The following is a 20,167-nucleotide window of genomic DNA, read 5'->3' as shown; positions in this document are numbered from 1 at the left end:
AAATTATGCATTAAGTCGACATTACTGCTAATAAGTAGGAAAACAGGAATGTGGAGCAGGGCTAGGGAGGGATACAATGGGGAAATCAACAGCCAAGGAAACGAGTGCTACCTCTTACTCACCTGCTATGGGCTTAGGGGGTTTAATCTTCATTACGAAAACTGGAGGACTCAACTTAAGGTCACTTTTAAAACAAATGTTTAGGTCCTAAAATAAGGGAAAGGCATAGCCAATAAGCTAACAAAGGAGATTATATGGAATCATTAAAAATAACAATTCTTAAGGATGTCAAGAAAAAGAAGAAGAATGAACAAGACAAGCAGAAATGGAATAGAAAGATGGTAGACTTAAACTCAAATTTGCCACTGACAACATTAAATGTAAATGGCCTCAATACTACACTTAAAAGGCAGATACATCAGTTCTGATTGCTAGGTGGATTTCATTCATTCTTATATCCCTGTGTTATCAATATTACTGAATATGCATAATGCACCAGCACAAAATAACAAAGACACATCTAATAAAGAGACAAATTTCAACTATATGATGTCAAAAAGAAACTTCATTTAAGCCAGCACTTGGAAGGCCGAGGCAGCAGGATTGTGAGTTTGAGGCCAGCCTGGGCTAAAGGGCAAGTCTAAAATCAGCTTTAGCTACACAGAGAGATGGTATATCAAACACACACACACACACACACACAGAGAGAGAGAGAGAGAGAGAGAGAGAGAGAGAGAGAGAGAGAGAGAGAGACCCTACTTTAATTCTCAGTTTAAACATAAATAAACATGTTAAAAATAAAAGTATTGCCGGGTGGTGGTGGCGCACGCCTTTAATCCCAGCACTCGGGAGGCAGAGCCAGGCGGATCGCTGTGAGTTCGAGGCCAGCCTGGGCTACCAAGTGAGCTCCAGGAAAGGCACAAAACTACGCAGAGAAACCCTGTCTCGAAAAAACCAAAAAAAAAAAAAAAAAAAAAGTATTAAAGCTGGTGGTATATGTCAACTCAAAGTAGTTGAAAGAAAGCTGGGGTGGCTAGTACTGATGTCTGACTTAGAGGCAATCAGAACAAAGACCGGGTAGTCACAGGACCAAAGAGTACACAAGCAATGTTAAAATGTCAGTTTATCAGAAAACAGCTCCCAGACTGTTAGGCATCTAACGACAGGGTTTCACAGCACACAAAGGAAAACCCCACGGAAGTGGGAGAACAAACGCAGTCTTCGGGACTCCTCTCCAAAGGACGGCACGATCGAGCACACTGAAATGTGAATAAAATGCAGAACAGACATAGGAAGAAACGCAATGAAGGATGCAGAGGACTTGAATAATTGGGCCCAAACAAGCAGAATTTACCATCTTTTCAAATGTATTTAACAATGTAAACCATATTTTTGGCATAAAACAAATCTCAATAGACTTGAAAGGTGTCACATTGCAAAAAATTCAATAAAATATTATTAGCAAACTGAAACAAGCAAGCTAGATCTGTGAAGAGATGATCTTAAAAACAGAGTAGCCCAGGGGCTAGGGAGTGGGCTTGGTGATAGGTATTTACCTGGATTGCATTAGGGCTTTGATTTGGTCCCAAGCTCTGGAAAAAAAAAAAAAAAACACAAATAAATAAGTAATGTTATGATCAAGAAAGAGAATTAGACAAAAGAAAAAACCTACAAAGGAAACATTCACATACATATCTTGTGTGTGTGTGTGTGTGTGTGTGTGTGTGTGTGTGTGTGTGTGTTTTGAGACAGGGTTTCTCTATGTAATAGCCCTGGCTGTCCTGGAACTCACTATGTAGATCACGCTCTGGCCTCAAACTCATAGAGATCCCCCTGCCTCTGCCTCCTAAGTGCTGGGATTAAAGGTGTGGACTACACTCAGCTTCACACACATATCTTTATTTATTTTTTTTTCATTTTTCTTTATTAAGAAATTTTCTGCCGGGCGGTGGTGGCTGCACTCGGGAGGCAGAGCCAGGGGGATCTCTGTGAGTTTGAGGTCAGCCTGGACTACCAAGTGAGTTCCAGGAAAAGGTGCAAAGCTACACAGAGAAACCTTGTCTTGAAAAACCAAAAAAAGAAGAAGAAGAAGAAGAAGAAGAAGAAGAAGAAGAAGAAGAAGAAGAAGAAGAAGAAGAAGAAGAAGAAGAAGAAATTTTCTACTCACTCCACATACCACACACAGATCCCCCTCTTCCCTCACACACATATCTTTATAAAATAGAATACCTAAACAAAATGAATTATTACTGAAACTGACTCAAAACATTAAAAAGATAATGGACTGAACAGCATAGAAGTTGAAAACATAACAAAAATTTTTGCTGCTAAGTAAGACCTCAAGACTCTCACCTAAGAGGAGGATAGACACCTTACCTTACAAGGAAGGCTAGCATATCCTGACACCAGAAGCAGAACAGAAAGCCATCCAGACAGATTCACACAAAAAGACAATAAAGCCAGACTGACATCTTATATCTAAACTTGAAAATACCTGTGAACCTAGGATTATCGTGTGTGTGCACACGTGTGTATGTGTGTGAGTCTATGTTTGTCTGTGGAGAAGATCACCCAAACAGAACACTACCCAACAGCACAGCACAGGATATGTAGCTGGCCTGTGCCTGGTAGGTGTTTTTATTTATTTGGTTTTGTTTTGTCAATTTGACACAGGCTAGGAGTCATCCGGGAAGAGAGACCTTCAGCTGAGAACTTACCTCCATCTGACTGGTCTGGATGCAAGCGTGTGGAGCCTTTTCTTCACTAATGATTGATGTGAGAGGGTCCAGGCCACTGTGGGTGGTGCCACCCCTGGGCAGTGGTTCTGGGTTGCATAAAAAGGTAGCTTAGCAGGTAAGCCACTAAGCAGCTTTCCTCCACGGCCTTTGCCCCAGGTCCCTGACTTGAGCTTGTGTCCTGGCTTCCCCTCATGGTAGACTGTGACATGGAAGCATAAGACGGAATAAACACTTTCCTCCTTGAGTTGCTTTGGTATTTATCTTAGCAGCAAAGAACAAATTAATACAAGTAGCCATGTCTCAGTTCCGTCACCTCGGGGCATGCACAGGAATGACGGACGGGAGCGGGTGCAGACGCAAGCCAAGTAATAGCCTGCATTAGAGAGCAAAGGAAGGGCCAGGCTTGCTCCCTCTTGTGAGGATCCAAGAGAGAACACAAGAATGACTACTAGGCTCCCTCCCCTAAAGGTTCCATAGCATTTCCCAATTCTACCAGCCTAGGGACCGAGTCTTCAGTTGTGGTGGACTCCGGGACACAACCCTCAGCCAAGGATGGAACACATACAGAGATAGAAAAGCCGGTTGTTGCCGTGGCACGGGGGCGGAAAAGGTAGTGAGACGGGAGGTTATGAAGCAGGTGGCAGGATGAGCACTCCAAAGACTACTGGACTCGAGGCAGCATAACGAAACAGTGCTGTATGTGAGATCGTGCTGAACGGGAGTTTAGCCGCTCTTCTTATACAGCGGCAACAAACAGACGGGTGTGCATAGATGGGTCCGTTCATTTGCTTCACTATGGAAACCTCTTTTAAAAATCTATATGTATCCCACAGCATCATGTTATGTACCTTAAATATACACAGAGTTCATTTCTTTTAATGAGGAGAAAAACTTGGATAAAAGTCAATCCCATTCTTGATTTAAATAAAACAAAACTCCTAGCAAGTTGAGGCTAGAGGGACACATGTTCAGTTTGATAAAGGCTATTTACTGCTGGTCTTCGGCGTTTTTATTAGAGATCCTGGAAAATATAGTAGAGCAAAAACAGGAAAAAGAAGAGATTTTCAGAATTTATAGCTGGGGGTATCTGTCTAGGAGATACAAAGTCACTGAACAGCAAGCCATGAGGAGAGATAAGAAGTTCGGTAAAGAGGCCCACAGTGCCAGGATGGAAGGGAGAAAACAAGAGGCTCGCACACATCAAAACGAGTGCCTCTGTGGGGGACTCACAGAGGCACTCGTTCTGATGTGTTAACTCTGCACCTGCGCATGACCCCGAGCGTCTCTCCCCTTTAGTAGATTCATTTTTGAAATCATGTGTTTGGGTGGAGGGGTGTGCATGTAAGTGTAGGTGCCTGAAGAGGTCAACAGAGGACATCAAATTCCCGGGAGCTGGAGTTACAGACAGCTGCGAGTCTCCTGATGTAGGTTCTGAGAACCAAACCTAGACTCTCTGTAAGAGCATCAAGTGCTCTTAATCACTGAGCCATCTCTCCATCTCTCCAGCCACCCTTTTCCTTTCTGAGAGTATCTCTTTAAATTCTGTACCTTCATTCTAAGCAACATACAAAAATCAGTAAGTTAAGCCGGGCGGTGGTGGCGCACGCCTTTAATCCCAGCACTCGGGAGGCAGAGCCAGGCGGATCTCTGTGAGTTTGAGGCCAGCCTGGGCTACCAAGTGAGTCCCAGGAAAGGCGCAAAGCTACACAGAGAAACCCTGTCTCAAAAAAACCAAACCAGACAAAAACAAAACAAAACAAAACAAAAAATCAGTAAGTTAAATACGAACTCATGTGGTGGTCCTGCCCTGGACCTATGTAGACTTAGGCTGACCTTGAACTTGCAGAGATCCTCCTGCCTCGGCTTCTTAAGTCTTGAGATTAAAGTTGTGCACCACCATGCCTGGCTTCTTGTCTTTTTTTTCCGATTCCCCAGCCCTAAACATTTCTATCTGGAGGAGACTCAACCATTGTTTACGTCTTGAACAATGTTTCTTTGAGACAGAATTTCTTTTTGTTGTTGTTGTTGTTTGTTTGTTTGTTTGTTTGTTTGTTTGTTTTTTCCAAGACAGGATTCTCTGCGTAGTTTTGGTTCCTGTCCTGGATCTCGCTCTGTAGCCCAGGCTGGCCTCAAACTCACAGAGATCTGCCTAGCTCAGCCTCCTGAGTGCTGGGATTAAAAGCATGCACCACCACCGCCCAGCACGAGACAGAATTTCTTATACCGCAGGCTGGCCTCATACTTGCTCCATAGTCAAGGGTGACCCTGAACACCTGACCCTCCTAGGTGGGCCTCTCAAGTGCTGGATGAGCATATGCCTCACTGTCTGCTGGGAGAGCTAACTTCTTCCAGAGTGATGTTGCCATGTGTTGTTTATGTAGCTTGAGACAAAGTATAACTTAAAGAGTAGAAGGAACCTCCAGCAAGAGACCCCATTTCAGATGTTTGTGGGTCCTCTGCTAAAACTTAAGAAAGTTCCATGTACCGCAGAACAGGAAGTCTGCACTGTCTCCCAGAGCATTCCAAGATGAAAAGGAACTCCACAGTTCACTAGTCTTGGTATACCGCACTGTTACGGCGGCAGGGGCAAGTCCAGGTTTTATGGGGTCCTCTTTAAGGGAAAGAACAAAATCAGGGCATGGCAGTGTGTGTCTGGAATCTCAGCACTGGAAGGCAGTGAAAAACTGTTAGTTCCAGGCCAGTGTGGGCTACATGGACCCCCCTGCCTCAAAAACAAATACCCATGAAGTTATGAACCCAAAATGCCCACAGTCATTCTAACGCTGCTCAACATGAAGGAGAATACAGCAGAGAGAAATCGGTCTCAAGTGATGTCGATCAACAACATATTTGCAAATTTTATAAAAATCAAAGATGATGTAGCTACATGATGAGGGCCGCTGCCATGGCCTTGGAAGGGGCTTTGTAAGTGGTGGGGCTGGAGTTACGTTCCCTTAGCCTCGGGTCACGTGGTTCGAGGCTATCTTCAGTGACTGAGTGACTGTGAGATTAAGATCCAGAGAAGTTGGGAGCAGGGCCCCAGCATGGCATTGTGCAGTCAGTATACTTGACAGTTGATGTGCTTTTCCCTCACAAGCACGACCCTTTCAAACATAACTTAAGTCTCTCTAAGGATGGTCTTTAAAGTTTCTTACCGGTTCTACAGTTTCCGGAACCACAGGGTCAGGAGTGCTCTGCGGAAGGACAAAAGCAATGGAAATGAATTCACAGTAGGTACAATGCATGTTCCTGACTCCCTGCTGTCTACAGAGATGTTCTTTCTCCCCTGGACCCACTTCCTCTTTTAAGAAGGGAATTCATGGGCTGGGTGTGGTGGCACACCTTTTGATCCCAGCACTCAGGAGGCAGAGGCAGGCAGATCTCAGTGAGTTCGAGGCCAGCCTGGGCTACAGAGTGAGATCCAGAACTGTTACCCAGAGGAACCCTGTCTTGAAAAACAAAACAAAACAACAAACAGCAATAGCAAAAAGAAGTGAATGCATGGAGCACACACAGAGGCCCAACATCTGGGCAGTCCTCCAGCCTGCAGGGTTTCAAGACACAGTCCTCGAGGGTTCTTTAGGCCCTTCAACTGCAGCTGGAGAAAGATGAAGTACTTAAGGACTGTGAGTGTGGGGTGAGTGGATCCGTTAAGACACCACTACAAAAATCCATGTCTGGTTGGAACCTGGGGCTTATGCAGGGACACTTGGCTCAGCCTGGGAGGAGGGGACTGGACCTGCCTGGACTGAATCTACCAGGTTGAACTCAATCCCCAGGGGAGTCTTTGCCCTGGAGGAGATGGGAATGAGGGGTGGGATGGGGGGAAGGTGGTGGCGGGGGGGGGGGGGGGGGGGGGGACGGACAAGGGAATCCGTGGCTGATACATTAAATTATAAAATTTTTAAAAAATCAACGTCTGGAGCCCGGGGGTAGTAGCGCACGCCTTTAATCCCAACACTTGGAAGGCAGAGCCAGGGGGATCTCTGTGAGTTTGAGGCCAGCCTGGTCTACAGAGTGAGATCCAGGACAGACAGGGCTACACAGAGAAACCCTGTCTCAAAAAGAAAAAAAGAAAAATCAATGTTGGAGAACTTGAAATGAGTATTTCTTTTATTTTCTTATTATATTTTTAATTATTTTATTTTATATTTTAATAAATTAAATTTTAATATTTAAACAGTTGGATTTAAAATTTAATATTTAATTAAATAATTTAATTTAATAATTAATTTACTTTTATTTATTTGTGAGAGGAAGCCTTGTGTGTGCCATGGTTTGCTTGTGGAAATCAACTGGGATTCAGTTCTCTTCTGCCATGTGGGTCTCAGGGGTCAAACTCAGGTTGTCCAGCTTGGCAGTGTGTTTCTTTACCCACTAAGCAATCTCCAGGGCCCCCTTTTCTCTTTAAAATTGACTATGTGTATAAAGCACCATGTGATGTTCCTGCACATGGATATTACTGTGTTTTGTGTCCCCCCCCCCCCCCACACACACACACACTGGTCTTACTATATAGCACTGCCTGTCCTGGAACTCACTCTATAGTCCTGGCTGGCCTTGAATTCACGGCGATCCACCTGCCTCTGCCTTCAGAGTGCTGGGATTAAAGGTGTGTGCCCCTATGCCCAGCAGCTTATGTTGTGTTCCTAAAGTGAATATTTCTGATTTGGAAAATATAGTGATGATGAAAACATTTACGTTTAAGTAACTCTATAATTTACAGTGAAAGATCTATCACTGTTGCATGCTGGTTGATTGATTCTCGGTGTATGAAAAAACAAATGAACAGCCAGGCGGTGATGGCACACACCTTTAATCCCAGCACTCAGGATCTCTGAGTTCTAGGCCAGCCTGTTCTATAGAGAGAGTTGGGCAGTCAGGGCTATGCAGAAAAAAACCAAAAACCTGTCTTGAAAAACAACAACAAAAGCCAGGCGGTGGTGGTGCACACCTCTAATCCCAGCAGAAGCAGGAGGATCTCTAATCTACAGAGTGAATTCCAGGATAGCCAGGGCTATACAGAGACACCTTGTCTGGAAAAACCAAACCAAACAAACAAACAAACAAAAACCACCATTATTACACTCTGGGAGACTTAACGGAACTTGAAACCTTCAAGGATCGACTCAGACCAGGAGAGGGAAAGTTATCTGTGGGGCAGGAATCAGAACAAAGATGCCCCCATCTCCTCCCCGTTCACCCCCCCTCCCCCACAAAAAAAAGAAATGCTTGTGTGCAGTCTCAGGGTTAGTAAGTCCAAGTCAGCAGAGACCCTGACCCTTGGGCTCCTCTGTTTACAAATACTTTATCTAAAGTAAATCAAGTTCGGAGACAGTTCACTTTCCTATCGTCATCCATCAAACCTTCGGTGGCCTTGCTAGTTCCATGGAGAATTTAGGCTAGCCTTGGGCTGGGGCGGAGAGAAAACAGTGATTGAAAGAGATGTTTCCTACCAGCTGCAGCTGCTTGGTTTTCTTCTTTGGATTTACAGCAGATGGTGGGTGCTCCACTTCCTTAAGCCAAGTCTCCTTGGGCAGTTTGTACACTTCCAGCCAGACATCCCCAGCTCCTGCATGGGAAACCACGTAAGCAAGCATTTAGTAACTGCTAGAAGGCGACAAGTTTCAGCTCAAGAGTGTCTGTTTTCTCACAAGTGCTGGCCCGGAGACCCAGAACCTTTGCAGTAGGCATCCACGGAAGAGGGGCTTTCGTAAACGGAGGCAGTGGTTATGGCAAGCCCTCACTCACCCATCAACGTTTGCGTGGAGAGTTGACCCCTTATGCCACCGCTGTCTAACGGAGTCGGGGCTTCTCCCACAACACTGATTTTTAATCTGCATTTTTAATCAAGCTGTCTTCTTTGCCAAGCCCCATTTTCTATGGTGCCCATAGTCAGTTCTACTGACATTCTGCCCTAGAGTTGACATTGCCACCTAGGGAAGGAAGGTGGCACATGGAAGCACAGTAAGAGTCTTGGAGCAAGGGAAGAGTTGGAATGGGGACAGACCCCAAAGAATTCTTCCGGCCAACATTTGAGGTGATCTATGGGAGGCGGTTGGATCTTCTCCCATCACAAGAACAGGCTGGGCTCCTGGTCTGAATTCTGACGCAGTTGGGAAAGGTTGCTCTCCCATGGACTGGGATCCTGCCTCAATGTTCCATATAATATAATAGTCTGGACACTTTAATTTCACACTTCTGGTTTCCAGAACTATGAGGAAATAAATGCCTATCATTCTAAGCTACCCACTTTATGGTTCTTTGTTATGACAGCCCAAGAACACAAATACATGAGTGTTTTGCCTGCATGTATGTTTGTACATCATGTATGTGCCTGGTACCTGCAGAGGCTGAAAGAGGTGTCAGATCCCTTGGAGGTAGAGTCACACACGGTTTTTAGCTGCCATATCAATACTGGGGCCAACCTGCATCCTCCAGAAGAGTACTCAGTGCCTTTAACTGCTGAGCTGTCTCTCCAGCCACTAACATATCCTTTGATACAAAAAGTACTATAAAATCTCTATCTTCCTCAAGCCTTTAGCATTTGAAGGCCCTTTGGGGGGAAAAAGTATATATCCAGACTCACATAATATATGTTCAAATATTTAAAAGCTGCAAATCAAACTACCAAAAATGTGAATAAAATATGTTCTGTTGACACAGGCCTAACTGCCCCTGGCAGACAGGATAATGGGGCTAAGATTGGCAGGTAACACTGTATCTTCATTCTCTTCAGGTTTTACCTGCCTAATCTCTGAGTTTGAGGCCAGCCTGGTCTACAGAGAGAATTCCAGGATAGCCAAGGCTACACAGAGAAACCCTGTCTTTGAAAACAAAACAAGTTTTACCCACCATTCTTAGCACCCTCTGCATACATGTTATAGTTGTTAGTTCTTGTGGGACTCCTAACACTGGGAACGGGGCTGCCTCTGACGTTTTCGCCTGCTTCTGGGACCCTTTCCCTCGTACTGGGCTGCCTCATCCAGCCTTAATATGAGCAGAGGTGCCTAACCTTTTTTTAATTAACTTTTGAATTATTTTACATACCAACCACAGTTTCCCCTCCCTCCTCTCTTCCTGTTCCCTCCCCCAACCTCCCTTCTGCCATCCCCCGCCCCCATCCACTCCTCAGAAAGGGTAAGGCCTCCTATGGGAGCCAACAACTCATGGTATATCAAGTTGAGGCAGGACTAAGCTCGCCCTCCCTGCATCAAGGCTGAGCTCACTGACTCTGAGACCAACAACTAAGGGAGCCTGCATGGGACCGACCTAGGCTCTCCGCATGTGGGTGACAGTTGGGTAGCTTGGTCTGTTTGTGGGGACCCTAGCAGTTGGACCAGGATCTGTCCCTGGCACATGAGCTGGCTTTTTGGAACCTATTCCCTATGGAGGTGCCCAGTCTTCCTGCAACTTGATAGACTTGTTTGGTTGATATCCCTGGGAGGCCTGTCCCTTTCTGAAGGGAAATGGAAGAGAGGATCTGGGGAAGAGGGGAGATGGTGAGGAAGGGAACTGGCCAGGATGTAACATATGACAGAAGAATTTTAAAAAAGAAAGAAACAATACAAAAAAGATGCTTATCTTCTCAGAGTAGCTCCCCCAAATGTTTGATAATCACAGTAGTGGTTTTAACATATGTCCAAACAATCTTTGATTCTCCTGCCTCTGGGAGACATCTGAATCACCTTCCTCTGAGTGCTAGCTGGACTTAATAACTTGCTCCTTACAGAGGATAAAAAAGAAAAAAGTAATCTAGGCATGGTAGTGTAGACCTGGAGTGATGACTACTTTGGAGGTTGAGGCAGGAGGATTGCTTGAACACAGGATTTTGGAGGCAGCCTGGAGGAAGATGTGATCTAGGCTAACACCAGCAAAAGTGAGTCAACCCGGGACCATACAGCTCCCGAGACAGTGCCTGGTCCTGTACTAGCTCCCCCGAAATCCTCAGCCTTGGCTGAGTCATGAGAAGAAAGGCAGGCACTCGGAAGTGAAGGGCACCCCACCAGCTGTCTGGTTGATTCTCCTGAAAAATGTCAAGATAACGGAAACCATACAATGACCAAGAAGCTGTCGCAGGGGTGCACTGGGGGGACATGTGACTCAATGCGATATTGTATCCTTGCCTAAAGCATGGAGGAAAAAACAGGAAGAAAACAACAGATGAAGTGATGGAAGTCTGGACCAGTCCACTGTTGCTGCCCTTGTTTCTACACCCGCACCGTGGGGAAAAGGTAGGCAGCAGTCAAGAACACCAAGGAACGGCTTTGCTCCTCTCCTGGCTTTTATTTATTTCCTGTGCATGAATGTTTCCTCTCCATGTAGGTCTGCATACCACCTGTGTGCAGTGCCCTGGAGAGGGTGTCAGATCTCCTAGACCTGGAGTTACAGACACTTGTGAGCTGTCCTGGGGCTGCTGGGAATCAAACCCTGGCCCTCTGGAAGAGCAGCCAGTGTTCTTAACTGTTGAGCCATCCCTCCAGCCCTTGCTGTTTTTTAAATTGAAAGTTATTTCTTTTGTTTGTGTTTGGTGTTTATGTGAGCCTCACACTCATGATCCTTCTACCTGAGGCTCCCTGGTGCCAAGATTATAGGTGTGTGCATCACCACATGTATCGGAATCTAAAGTTATTCCTAAATAAAATGCCGACAGTGACAGTCTGGAAGAGACACAAATCAGAACACACACACACACACACACACACACACACACACACACACACACACACACACACACACACAGCTTCTGGGTGAGCTTGCCTTGGAAGAGGAACGCTGCGTAGTCCCCGCTCTGAGAGAGTTCCATCTTCACACAGGTGCTTTGCTTGCTGGTGTCGTCCTGAAAAGAAGAGATGCCGACCTAAAAAGAAGAGATGCCGACAGAGTGGGTGCTGGGAGCTAAGGAGGAGGGGCATGTGGCAGGGGTGGCTGTAAGTCACACCAGGACAGGGGGCTCCCAGAAGCTTGCGATGGCAAGACGCCTCACATCACTCCGAGTTTCCCATCTTTGTACAGGAATTGGACAAGACAGCATGTGAAGACATGGAACTTGCTTTAGACGTAGTTCCTCATGGGTCACGGGACGCCATCAGATGTGATTTGCAAACCCTAAAGTCGATTATTCAGCTGAGTCAAAATAAGCTCTATGTGACACTGAAGACGGGTGCCTGTCGGACAAAGCCTCTAGCTGGACGACGGCAGGAGCTGGGGGTTACCCTGGAATAAAGCTCCTGCGATTTGGGGCCAACTGAGAGAGGCTGGGGGATGGGTATGCTACCTGGAAGAAGCTTGAGGGCTACTAACAAAATAAGGTGGCTAGACTAGTGATATCGGTGAGCTCCCTAATTTGTTTAAAGAGCAAACAATTTTAATTATAGATCTCAATGTCTATCAATGTACTACAGAGATTCAAACATACGAAAAAAGTGTCATAATCAGTGCTCATGTGGCGGCCATCATGGTGCTCCACTGTGCCAGCCCAAGGCCCCATCACGCTATAGCATAGCTCCACTGTGACATAAAAAAATGCTCAACTGTGGCATCATAGTGCAGCACTATTACCTCAAAATGCCGACTTGTGCCAACACAATGCTTCATGGTGACATCACAGTGCTGCCTTGTGACATCACAGCTCTCCATTCTACACTCTTAATGCTGTTTGTGATGTCACAATGCTCCATTGTGCCGGCATATATTGTGCTGTGACACCACAATGCTGGACTGTGACAAGATAATGTTCTGTTGTGTCATCGGAATGGTTCACTGAGACATCACAGTGCTACACTGTGTCATCAGAATGCCACACCATGGCATCATAACGCTTCATTCTGTGACGACAATACTGCTTTGTGTCACCATAATGGTCTACTGTGCCACCACAATTTTGCATTTAGATGTCAATTCTACATTGTGTCATTACAGTGTTCAACTTTGTCACAACAATGCTGCACTGTGATGTCATAAACTCCACTGTGAAATCACATTGGCCGCAAATGATGTCACATCGATTAACAACATGCTGTGACAATGTTGCATTGGAAAATTTGTGATTGTGCCGTCATTGTAAGGTACAATGAAAAGCTTCTCTGGACCACCACAGTGATGCACTGGGACATCACTGTACTGCAGTGTAACATCACAGTGATGCACTGGGACATCACTATACTGCAGTGTAACATCACAGTGATGCATTGGGACATCACTATACTGCAGTGTAACATCACAGTGATGCACTGGGACATCACTATACTGCAGTGTAACATCACAGTGATGCATTGGGACATCACTATACTGCACTGTAACATCACAGTGATGCATTGGGACATCACTATACTGCACTGTAACATCACAGTGATGCATTGGGACATCACTATACTGCAGTGTAACATCACAGTGATGCACTGGGACATCACTATGCTGCAGTGTAACATCACAGTGATGCATTGGGACATCACTGTACTGCACTGTAACATCACAATGATGCATTAGGACATCACTATACTGCACTATAACATCACAGTGATGCATTGGGACATCACTATACTGCACTATAACATCACAGTGATGCATTGGGACAAGACTGTTAATGCAGTGTAACATTATAATGATGCACTGGGACATCACTATACTGCACTGTAACATCACAGTGATGCACTGGGACATCACTATACTGCACTATAACATCACAGTGATGCATTGGGACAAGACTGTTAATGCAGTGTAACATCATAGTGATACATTGGGACATCACTATACTGCACTGTAACATCACAGTGATGCACTGAGACATCACTATAGTGCAGTGTAACATCACAGTGATGCATTGGGACATCACTATACTGCACTGTAACATCACAGTGATGCATTGGGACATCACTATATGACACCACTGTACTGCACTGTAACAATATTGCATAGTGAGTCTACAAACCCCATAGTGCCGCAGTAATGATGCAGTGTAGCATCACCACTCCACTGTCACAACAAGAAGTTCCATGTTTCACCACGATGTTGCATTGTGGCATCACAATTTTACTGTATTTATTACCTTCCAAACCCAATAAATTGCTAATTTTTATTTAAGCCCACATTATGAATTCTGTTGTTTTTTTTTTTTAACTTTTTTTCTTTTTTTTCCCCGAGACCGGGTTTCTCCGTGTAGTTTTGGAGCCTGTCCTGGATCTTGCTCTGTCCACCTGGCTCTGTCTCCCAACTGCTGGGATTAAAGGCGTGCTCCACCACCGCCCGGCATGAATTCTTAAATAAAAGCTAATAACTAGGCTGTTTCAGTTCCATCAATTGCCTCAAAGAGGATATTAGTATCTTTCACAATTGCTACGTTCACATCACAATCAAAACGAAGCCCAACAAGAATCGTGGTGCGCATCTTTTTTTTTTTTTTTTTTTTTTTTCTCGAGACAGGGTTTCTCTGTGCAGCTTTGCGATTTTCCTGGAGCTCACTTGGTAGCCCAGGCTGGCCTGGAACTCACAGAGATCTGCCTGGCTCTGCCTCCCGAGTGCTGGGATCAAAGGCGTGCGCCACCACTGCCCGGCCCATGGTGCACACCTTTAATCCAGAGTCCAGCAGACCTCTACAAGTTCAAAGCTGGCCTGGCCTATATAGCCAGGCAGGGCAACACAGAGAGACCCTGTTTCAAAAGACAAAAACAACAACAACAAAACCCCAAAGTCCGTGGGGCGGGAAAGATGGCTTAGTTGGCAAAGCCCTTGGCACACAAGCATGAGGACCTGAGTTTGGATCCCCAGCATTCATGTAAAAAGTTGGGTATAAACTGTCAAAACATACATTTAATGGTGATGATGATGATGATGATGATGATGATGTTAAATGGCTGTAGCATGTTGTGCCTGTAATCCATGTGCTGGGGAGTTGGAGAAAGGAAGCCCCTGAGCTTGCTTCTCCAGTCAATCAATGAGCTATACACAGATTTAGTGAGATCCTGTGCCAAATTAAGGTGGAGAATGATTGAGGAAGACACCAGAAATTGTTCTCTGGCTTCCGCATAGATGCATGTCCATCTGCATATACGTGTACACATAAACACACACTGCAATTAAAAACCTTAAAAACTTGCATTACTATAGTTTTGAGAACTCATTAATTAAAAAAAATACTGAGAAATATAGTCTTTTCTGAATCCCACAGTGGAGATAACTCCTAAAAGTTATCCTCTGACCTCCACATGTATGCAGACTCTCTCTCTCTCTCTCTCTCTCTCTCTCTCTCTCTCTCTCTCTCTCTCTCTCTCTCTCTCACACACACACACACACACACACACACACACACACACACACACACACCCCACACACATGCATACATACACAATCAACTTCTGCTATTTTCCATTCCATGACTATATGTATATGTGTGCATAGACATATATATGTATATATGTTAATGTGTGTGTCTGTAAGAGTATATGCCATGTGTGCTGTGGGTGTCCAAGGAGTCTAGAAGGTATCGCATACCTTGGGGCTGGAGTTACGGGCAGCTGTGAGCTGCCGGGTGTGGATACTGGGAAGAGGGGGAGGCACTCTTCCTGGCTGAGACATCCATCTCTCCAGCCCCTGAATTTGCATTCTTTAACTCCTGCTGTGCCTTGGGTATTTTTATGACCCAGTTCTAAGGCTCTCTGGAAGCTGTTGACATACCATCGCATCCCTTAGAGAGAGGTGGATCTTGCCTTACCATATATGTCCCTAGATGGACATTTTCATCCAGTCTCATTAACTTGTGGATCTCCAGGAGCCTCACAGAGCCTTGCAAGCATCAGCTGACTGCTCAGTTGCCACAGCAGCTGGTGTTTTCCAGGCAAGAATCTACGGCGCTTGTAGAACAGTTAGAGCTTCCGTGGAGTCTTTCTTGGCACGGGGTTCATTTTCCTGTCCCTCCAAAGACTCTGCTCTGTTTCTTCATCCTCGAGCAGTTCTGGGTCAGTCACTGCCATTTCTACACTGTGCTCTGTGGCAGCGCCCATCTTACCGCCTGGACCAGAAAGCCAGGTAGAAGGAAGCCATTTTTGAAAAACTAGGACAGACAGTTATTATGAAAATAACTTAGACATTACTAGAGGCTGTGGCGCCCGCAGGTTTGAGAAGATTTTCTAGGCACAGTGATGGAGGTGGTTTCCAACGACGCCTGGGAAAGGAAGGACAGGTCATGTACAACAGGGACAGCTTCTGGGCCTGGAGGAAACCGGCAGCAGCCCAAACTGTCGTCCACTGGAGCAAGATCGCTCTTTAGAAATGGGATACAATCTTTTTTTTTTTTTTTCAGATTTAAAACTTTTTATTACAGTGTAAGTGTGTGTGGAGATCAGAGGACAACTTATGGTAGGTATGCATTTCTCCCTTTATACCAGGTGGGTGGAGCTCAGGTGGGCAGGCTTGGCAGCGAATGCCTTTATCCTCTGAGCCTTTCAGTCCCATGACTGCATGTTAAAGAATTATGTCTGACACCAGCTCGTCATGACCTTCTTGGTCTCAGAACCAGATGTTAGTATCCCTGAGATAACCAGGCAAACAGATACCACTTTTTTTTTTTTTAATGCTGAATGCCATTTATTGAAGGAGGGAGGAGGTCTTAAATACAGGCTTACAGCACAATGGGAGAACCCCAGAAGGCAGAAGTTCGCTACCGACGTTTTACAATCTTGCATCTAAACTGTTAACACCCATTCTGCAGGCTACACAGACAAGGAACTTCCCTTAAGCATTCAGGAGGGTGGAACCCAGCAGGGAATTAGCATAGGGAAGATATCAAGGTCAAGGTCAGCAAGCAAGGCCACAGTTACCCAAAACGGGGGTCAGGGCCCTAGAGGTCCCCTTTTACTAAAAAATGAGCTCCTGACTTAGGTTGCGTGGAACATCAGCAGGTCACCTTACCCATCATGGAGACGCCTGCCCAGGCTACACAAGGCGCACTGTCTTAGGTTGGTGAGTGCCCCCCAGGCATTACACGTCTCTGAATACTCATTATCACACAGGCTCAATTGTGTGTGAGCTGCATGGTTAATTGCTGCCAAAGATCTCAAAGTGGGACTGGGCTTGAAATCTGTGTGTTCAATACAGAAAAGACCAACAGAGGTCCTAACCCACCCATAGCCAGTAGGCTAAAGGCAACTGAGCCATTCCCTTCCTTAACAAGCCTTGCTGTAAATTGGAGTCCTTGTAAGATGGTATTCCAAAAGCAAATGGAACTTGAGTTTATAAATTTATAACTTTCAAAGCCAATTGAAATGTATATAACTATTGAATTAAATTTATCATGCCCAATAGAATGAAAGATTAACTAACTGTCGTAGCTACTTTTGCTGCCAGGGTCTCCACTGTGCTAGCTGTAGTAACCAATTATGAAATGGCAATGTGGGACACAATCTTTAAAGACCATGTCTTTGGAGATTACAAAATCCATGATGGGATGAACCTGAGCTTTATTACGAAAAGAGGGGAACTTCTTTCCCTTGCCCTGCCCTGCCTTCCTCTCCCACCCCCACTTGACAACTAGATGCCCATTAAATTAAATTAAATTTAAACAATTCACATGAATAAAAACGTTGATGCTGGAACAAAGCCATTTTATAATTGTGTGTGTGTGCATGTGTCACAGTGTGAGAACTGAGATCAGAAGTCAACTTTTGGGAGTCTGTTCTCTCCTTCCACCATGTAGGCCCTAGGAAATGAACACAGGTCACGGGGTACCAGGCTTTGCAGCAAGCACCCTCACCGCTGAGCCATCTCAGCCCCGATTGTTTTTAGTGTGCTTCTGATTTGCTGCCGCTCCACACATCCCGGGTACAAGTCTTTTATCAGGAATGTGCTTTGCGTTACCTACTTGGTGTTCCCCAGGTAAAGGTGCAAGAAGAGGAACTCACCGTTTCATTGATGGCTTTGATGAGAAAAAGACTGTCTTTATACAGGTAAAACAATCGAACAATACCTGAAACAGAAAAATAACAGACTGTGAGGCCAGGGAGCCAGGAAGGGTCAGGACGTACTCATGGGACAGTATTATGTGACACTGTACAAGGGACACCAGGAGGGATGGTGACTCTAGACTCACCGTCCCACCCTTGCTTTGCTGCCCCACGTGGCCTCTGCTGCTTTTGGTCCCCCTCTACTCTGGCCATCATCACACATGTCTTCACACAGGCACCCAAATGAGCTGGATTCATAAGCTCCTTTGAGACAAAGGATTCTCCCTCGCCTTTCCATGTGCCTTAACCCCCAGGCTCCTTGTCCAATGAATTCTGCTGACTTCAGGATGCAATTATCACCTGCCATGACTTCTTACCTTTCTTTAGGGCCTCCCAGTTCCTTATAACCTGCCTTTGCACTCGTGATATAGACAGACCACATAGAGGTGTTTGGCCCACGGTGGGTGAAATTCTAATCCATCCTAATAAAGATTCATGGGATAGTATTCCATGACACTGTACAAGGGACAGCAAGGCAGTCTACCTTCAAATTCATCAAAAGAAGGTAACAGACATGGAACCACCTGTAGAATGGATCGTAATGAATATGGCTTTTTCTTTAGCCCAAAGTCCCTGTGTCCTACACAGATAGTCTTTATTCTCCTATCACAGTTGTCAAGGAATGGCACTGTTGTCCACCCGGGCATCCATCACAAAGGACGCATCACTGCCTGTGCTGCCCAGCACGCCTCCCTCACCATAAACAGGTCTTATCATTAAGTCTTTCTGGTAGACAGGGTAACTGAGACAGGCTCTCACATAAGTCAGGACGGCCTCGAAAACCTATGTAGCTGAGGTTACCCTCGATTCCCTGATCTTCTTGCTTCTGCCTTGCAAGGGCAGGGTGGCATGTGTGAGCTGCGACTCGCCATTGTGTCTATTGTATTCCCCTTTCCAGCTAAAGAGAGTTTTATTACAATGTGTTTATTATTAGGGGGGCACTTGTGCCATTCAGGCATGCGGCAGTCAGAGGACAACCTGCAGGAGTCAGTTCCCTCCTTCCACCTCGTGAGTCCTGGGGACCGAACCAAAGCATGATAGTGAGCGAGCCTTTCGACCCCACTACGCAATCCTGCCAGCCCTCTCATTTCATCGTTTCATCCCCCCCCCCACCCGAGACAGGGTTTCTCTGTGTAGCTTTATTGCCTGTCCTGGAACTCACTCTGTAGCCCAGGCTGGCCTCGAACTCACAGAGATCTGTCTGCCTCTGCCTCCTGAGTGCTGGGATTAAAGGTGTGCGCCACCACCGCCCGGCCTCTTGTTTCATTTTTAAGCTTCTTGTTTGGAACTTATTTTATACTTAGAGGAAAGGGGCAAAAACAGAACCAAAAATTCCCTGTATCTTCTGCCTCACTTTGGCTAAATTCACATCTTGGGCCATCACAGTACAATTCTCTTTTTCTTTTATCAGCCCATGTCCTGGCTCAGACTTTTGAAATTTCTCTCTTAAATGAAAACAGCAGTCCTTCCTACACAGCCCCACTCCCTATCCTGTACTTGTGTCGGTGAAGCAGGGGCAGCTGGGCAGCAGGGGCAGCTGGGCAGCAGGGCTCTGTGCTGGGAGAGTATGAACATCGGAGCGACCCTGCTTTGAAATGCCTGTGTGCCACTTACTTCTATTTACCTCAATTATTTAACCTCTACGCCTCAAGATGTCTCTTCCAACAGGACGGTGACAAACTGAACTTCCCTTGGGCAGGCGAAGAACCAAATGGGCTACCACATGAGAAAGGCTGGACTGGGCCTGGCATCCCCTTACACAGAGAGATGGCAGTTACAGCTCCATGAGCAGAGAGAACTCGCCGTGCCTGACTCCGCCCATACTTGGGATAGAGATCAAACTGAATGCCAGTGTACAGATACTTATAAATAAATCTAAAAATGAAGAAAAACCAAATACCTAGCTCATCCACGGGAATAATAAGGACTTCATTCCCCAAATCTGTGGCCCAGATGGAAGAAACATCAACCTTAAACTTCTCCCAGACGTACATTCTTTTGGAACTGTGCAGATTATAGATCGAGAATCCTTTGACTCCTCCAATAAACAGATACTCCTGGGAGACAGCCATACCACCAGGCATTTTGTTGAGCTGGGGAAACACAGACACGAAAGGACAAAACTGATTCTCTTCAGCTGTCAAGGCCATCAAACAATCTGAGCTAACTTTTCAAAGCAGGCTCTTTCTAGACGTTATTGCCAAACCTGGGGGCCTGTTGAAAATGCCTGCCGTAAGCATTTCACTTTGGGGGAAAGTAGCCAGAGAAAACAGAAGCTGAGACTAGATGTATAGTCTGAACGGAAGCATGACTGCCGGTCCTGAGCTTTATTATTAAATCTAGTGTCCTGTGGGAAGAACAACAGCCGAGTCGCTGACACTTCTCAACTGCCAAGCCCGGAGGGGGCTAATACATCAATGAAGCTTCTCAGTG

General features: G+C 45.6%; 1 protein-coding gene across 8 annotated transcripts in view; it reads right to left on the bottom strand.

Moving 5' to 3' along the window:
* Positions 1-20,167, bottom strand: part of Wdr93 (WD repeat domain 93) — a 54,262-nt gene that overhangs the window by 26,051 nt on the left and 8,044 nt on the right. For 6 of the 8 annotated variants that reach the window (XM_042278538.2, XM_042278543.2, XM_042278533.2 and 3 more), the window contains 7 exons: positions 19,635-19,827; positions 17,633-17,697; positions 11,499-11,598; positions 8,195-8,310; positions 5,894-5,932; positions 1,557-1,592; positions 123-207 (listed from right to left, as the gene is read on the bottom strand). In XM_042278538.2, coding sequence (XP_042134472.2) covers positions 123-207; positions 1,557-1,592; positions 5,894-5,932; positions 8,195-8,310; positions 11,499-11,598; positions 17,633-17,697; positions 19,635-19,827 — 634 coding nt within the window. Of the gene's footprint in view, positions 1-122; positions 208-1,553; positions 1,593-5,893; positions 5,933-8,194; positions 8,311-11,498; positions 11,599-17,632; positions 17,698-19,634; positions 19,828-20,167 lie in introns of those variants that run through there. The other 2 variants (XM_076545631.1, XR_013042630.1) reach the window with 2 other exon arrangements.

Source organism: Peromyscus maniculatus, chromosome 1, assembly GCF_049852395.1.
Source record: "Peromyscus maniculatus bairdii isolate BWxNUB_F1_BW_parent chromosome 1, HU_Pman_BW_mat_3.1, whole genome shotgun sequence".
Classification (NCBI taxonomy): Eukaryota; Metazoa; Chordata; class Mammalia; order Rodentia; family Cricetidae; genus Peromyscus; species Peromyscus maniculatus.
The sequence above is the reverse complement of the archived record's forward strand: the minus strand, read 5'-3'. Positions and strand labels throughout refer to the sequence as shown.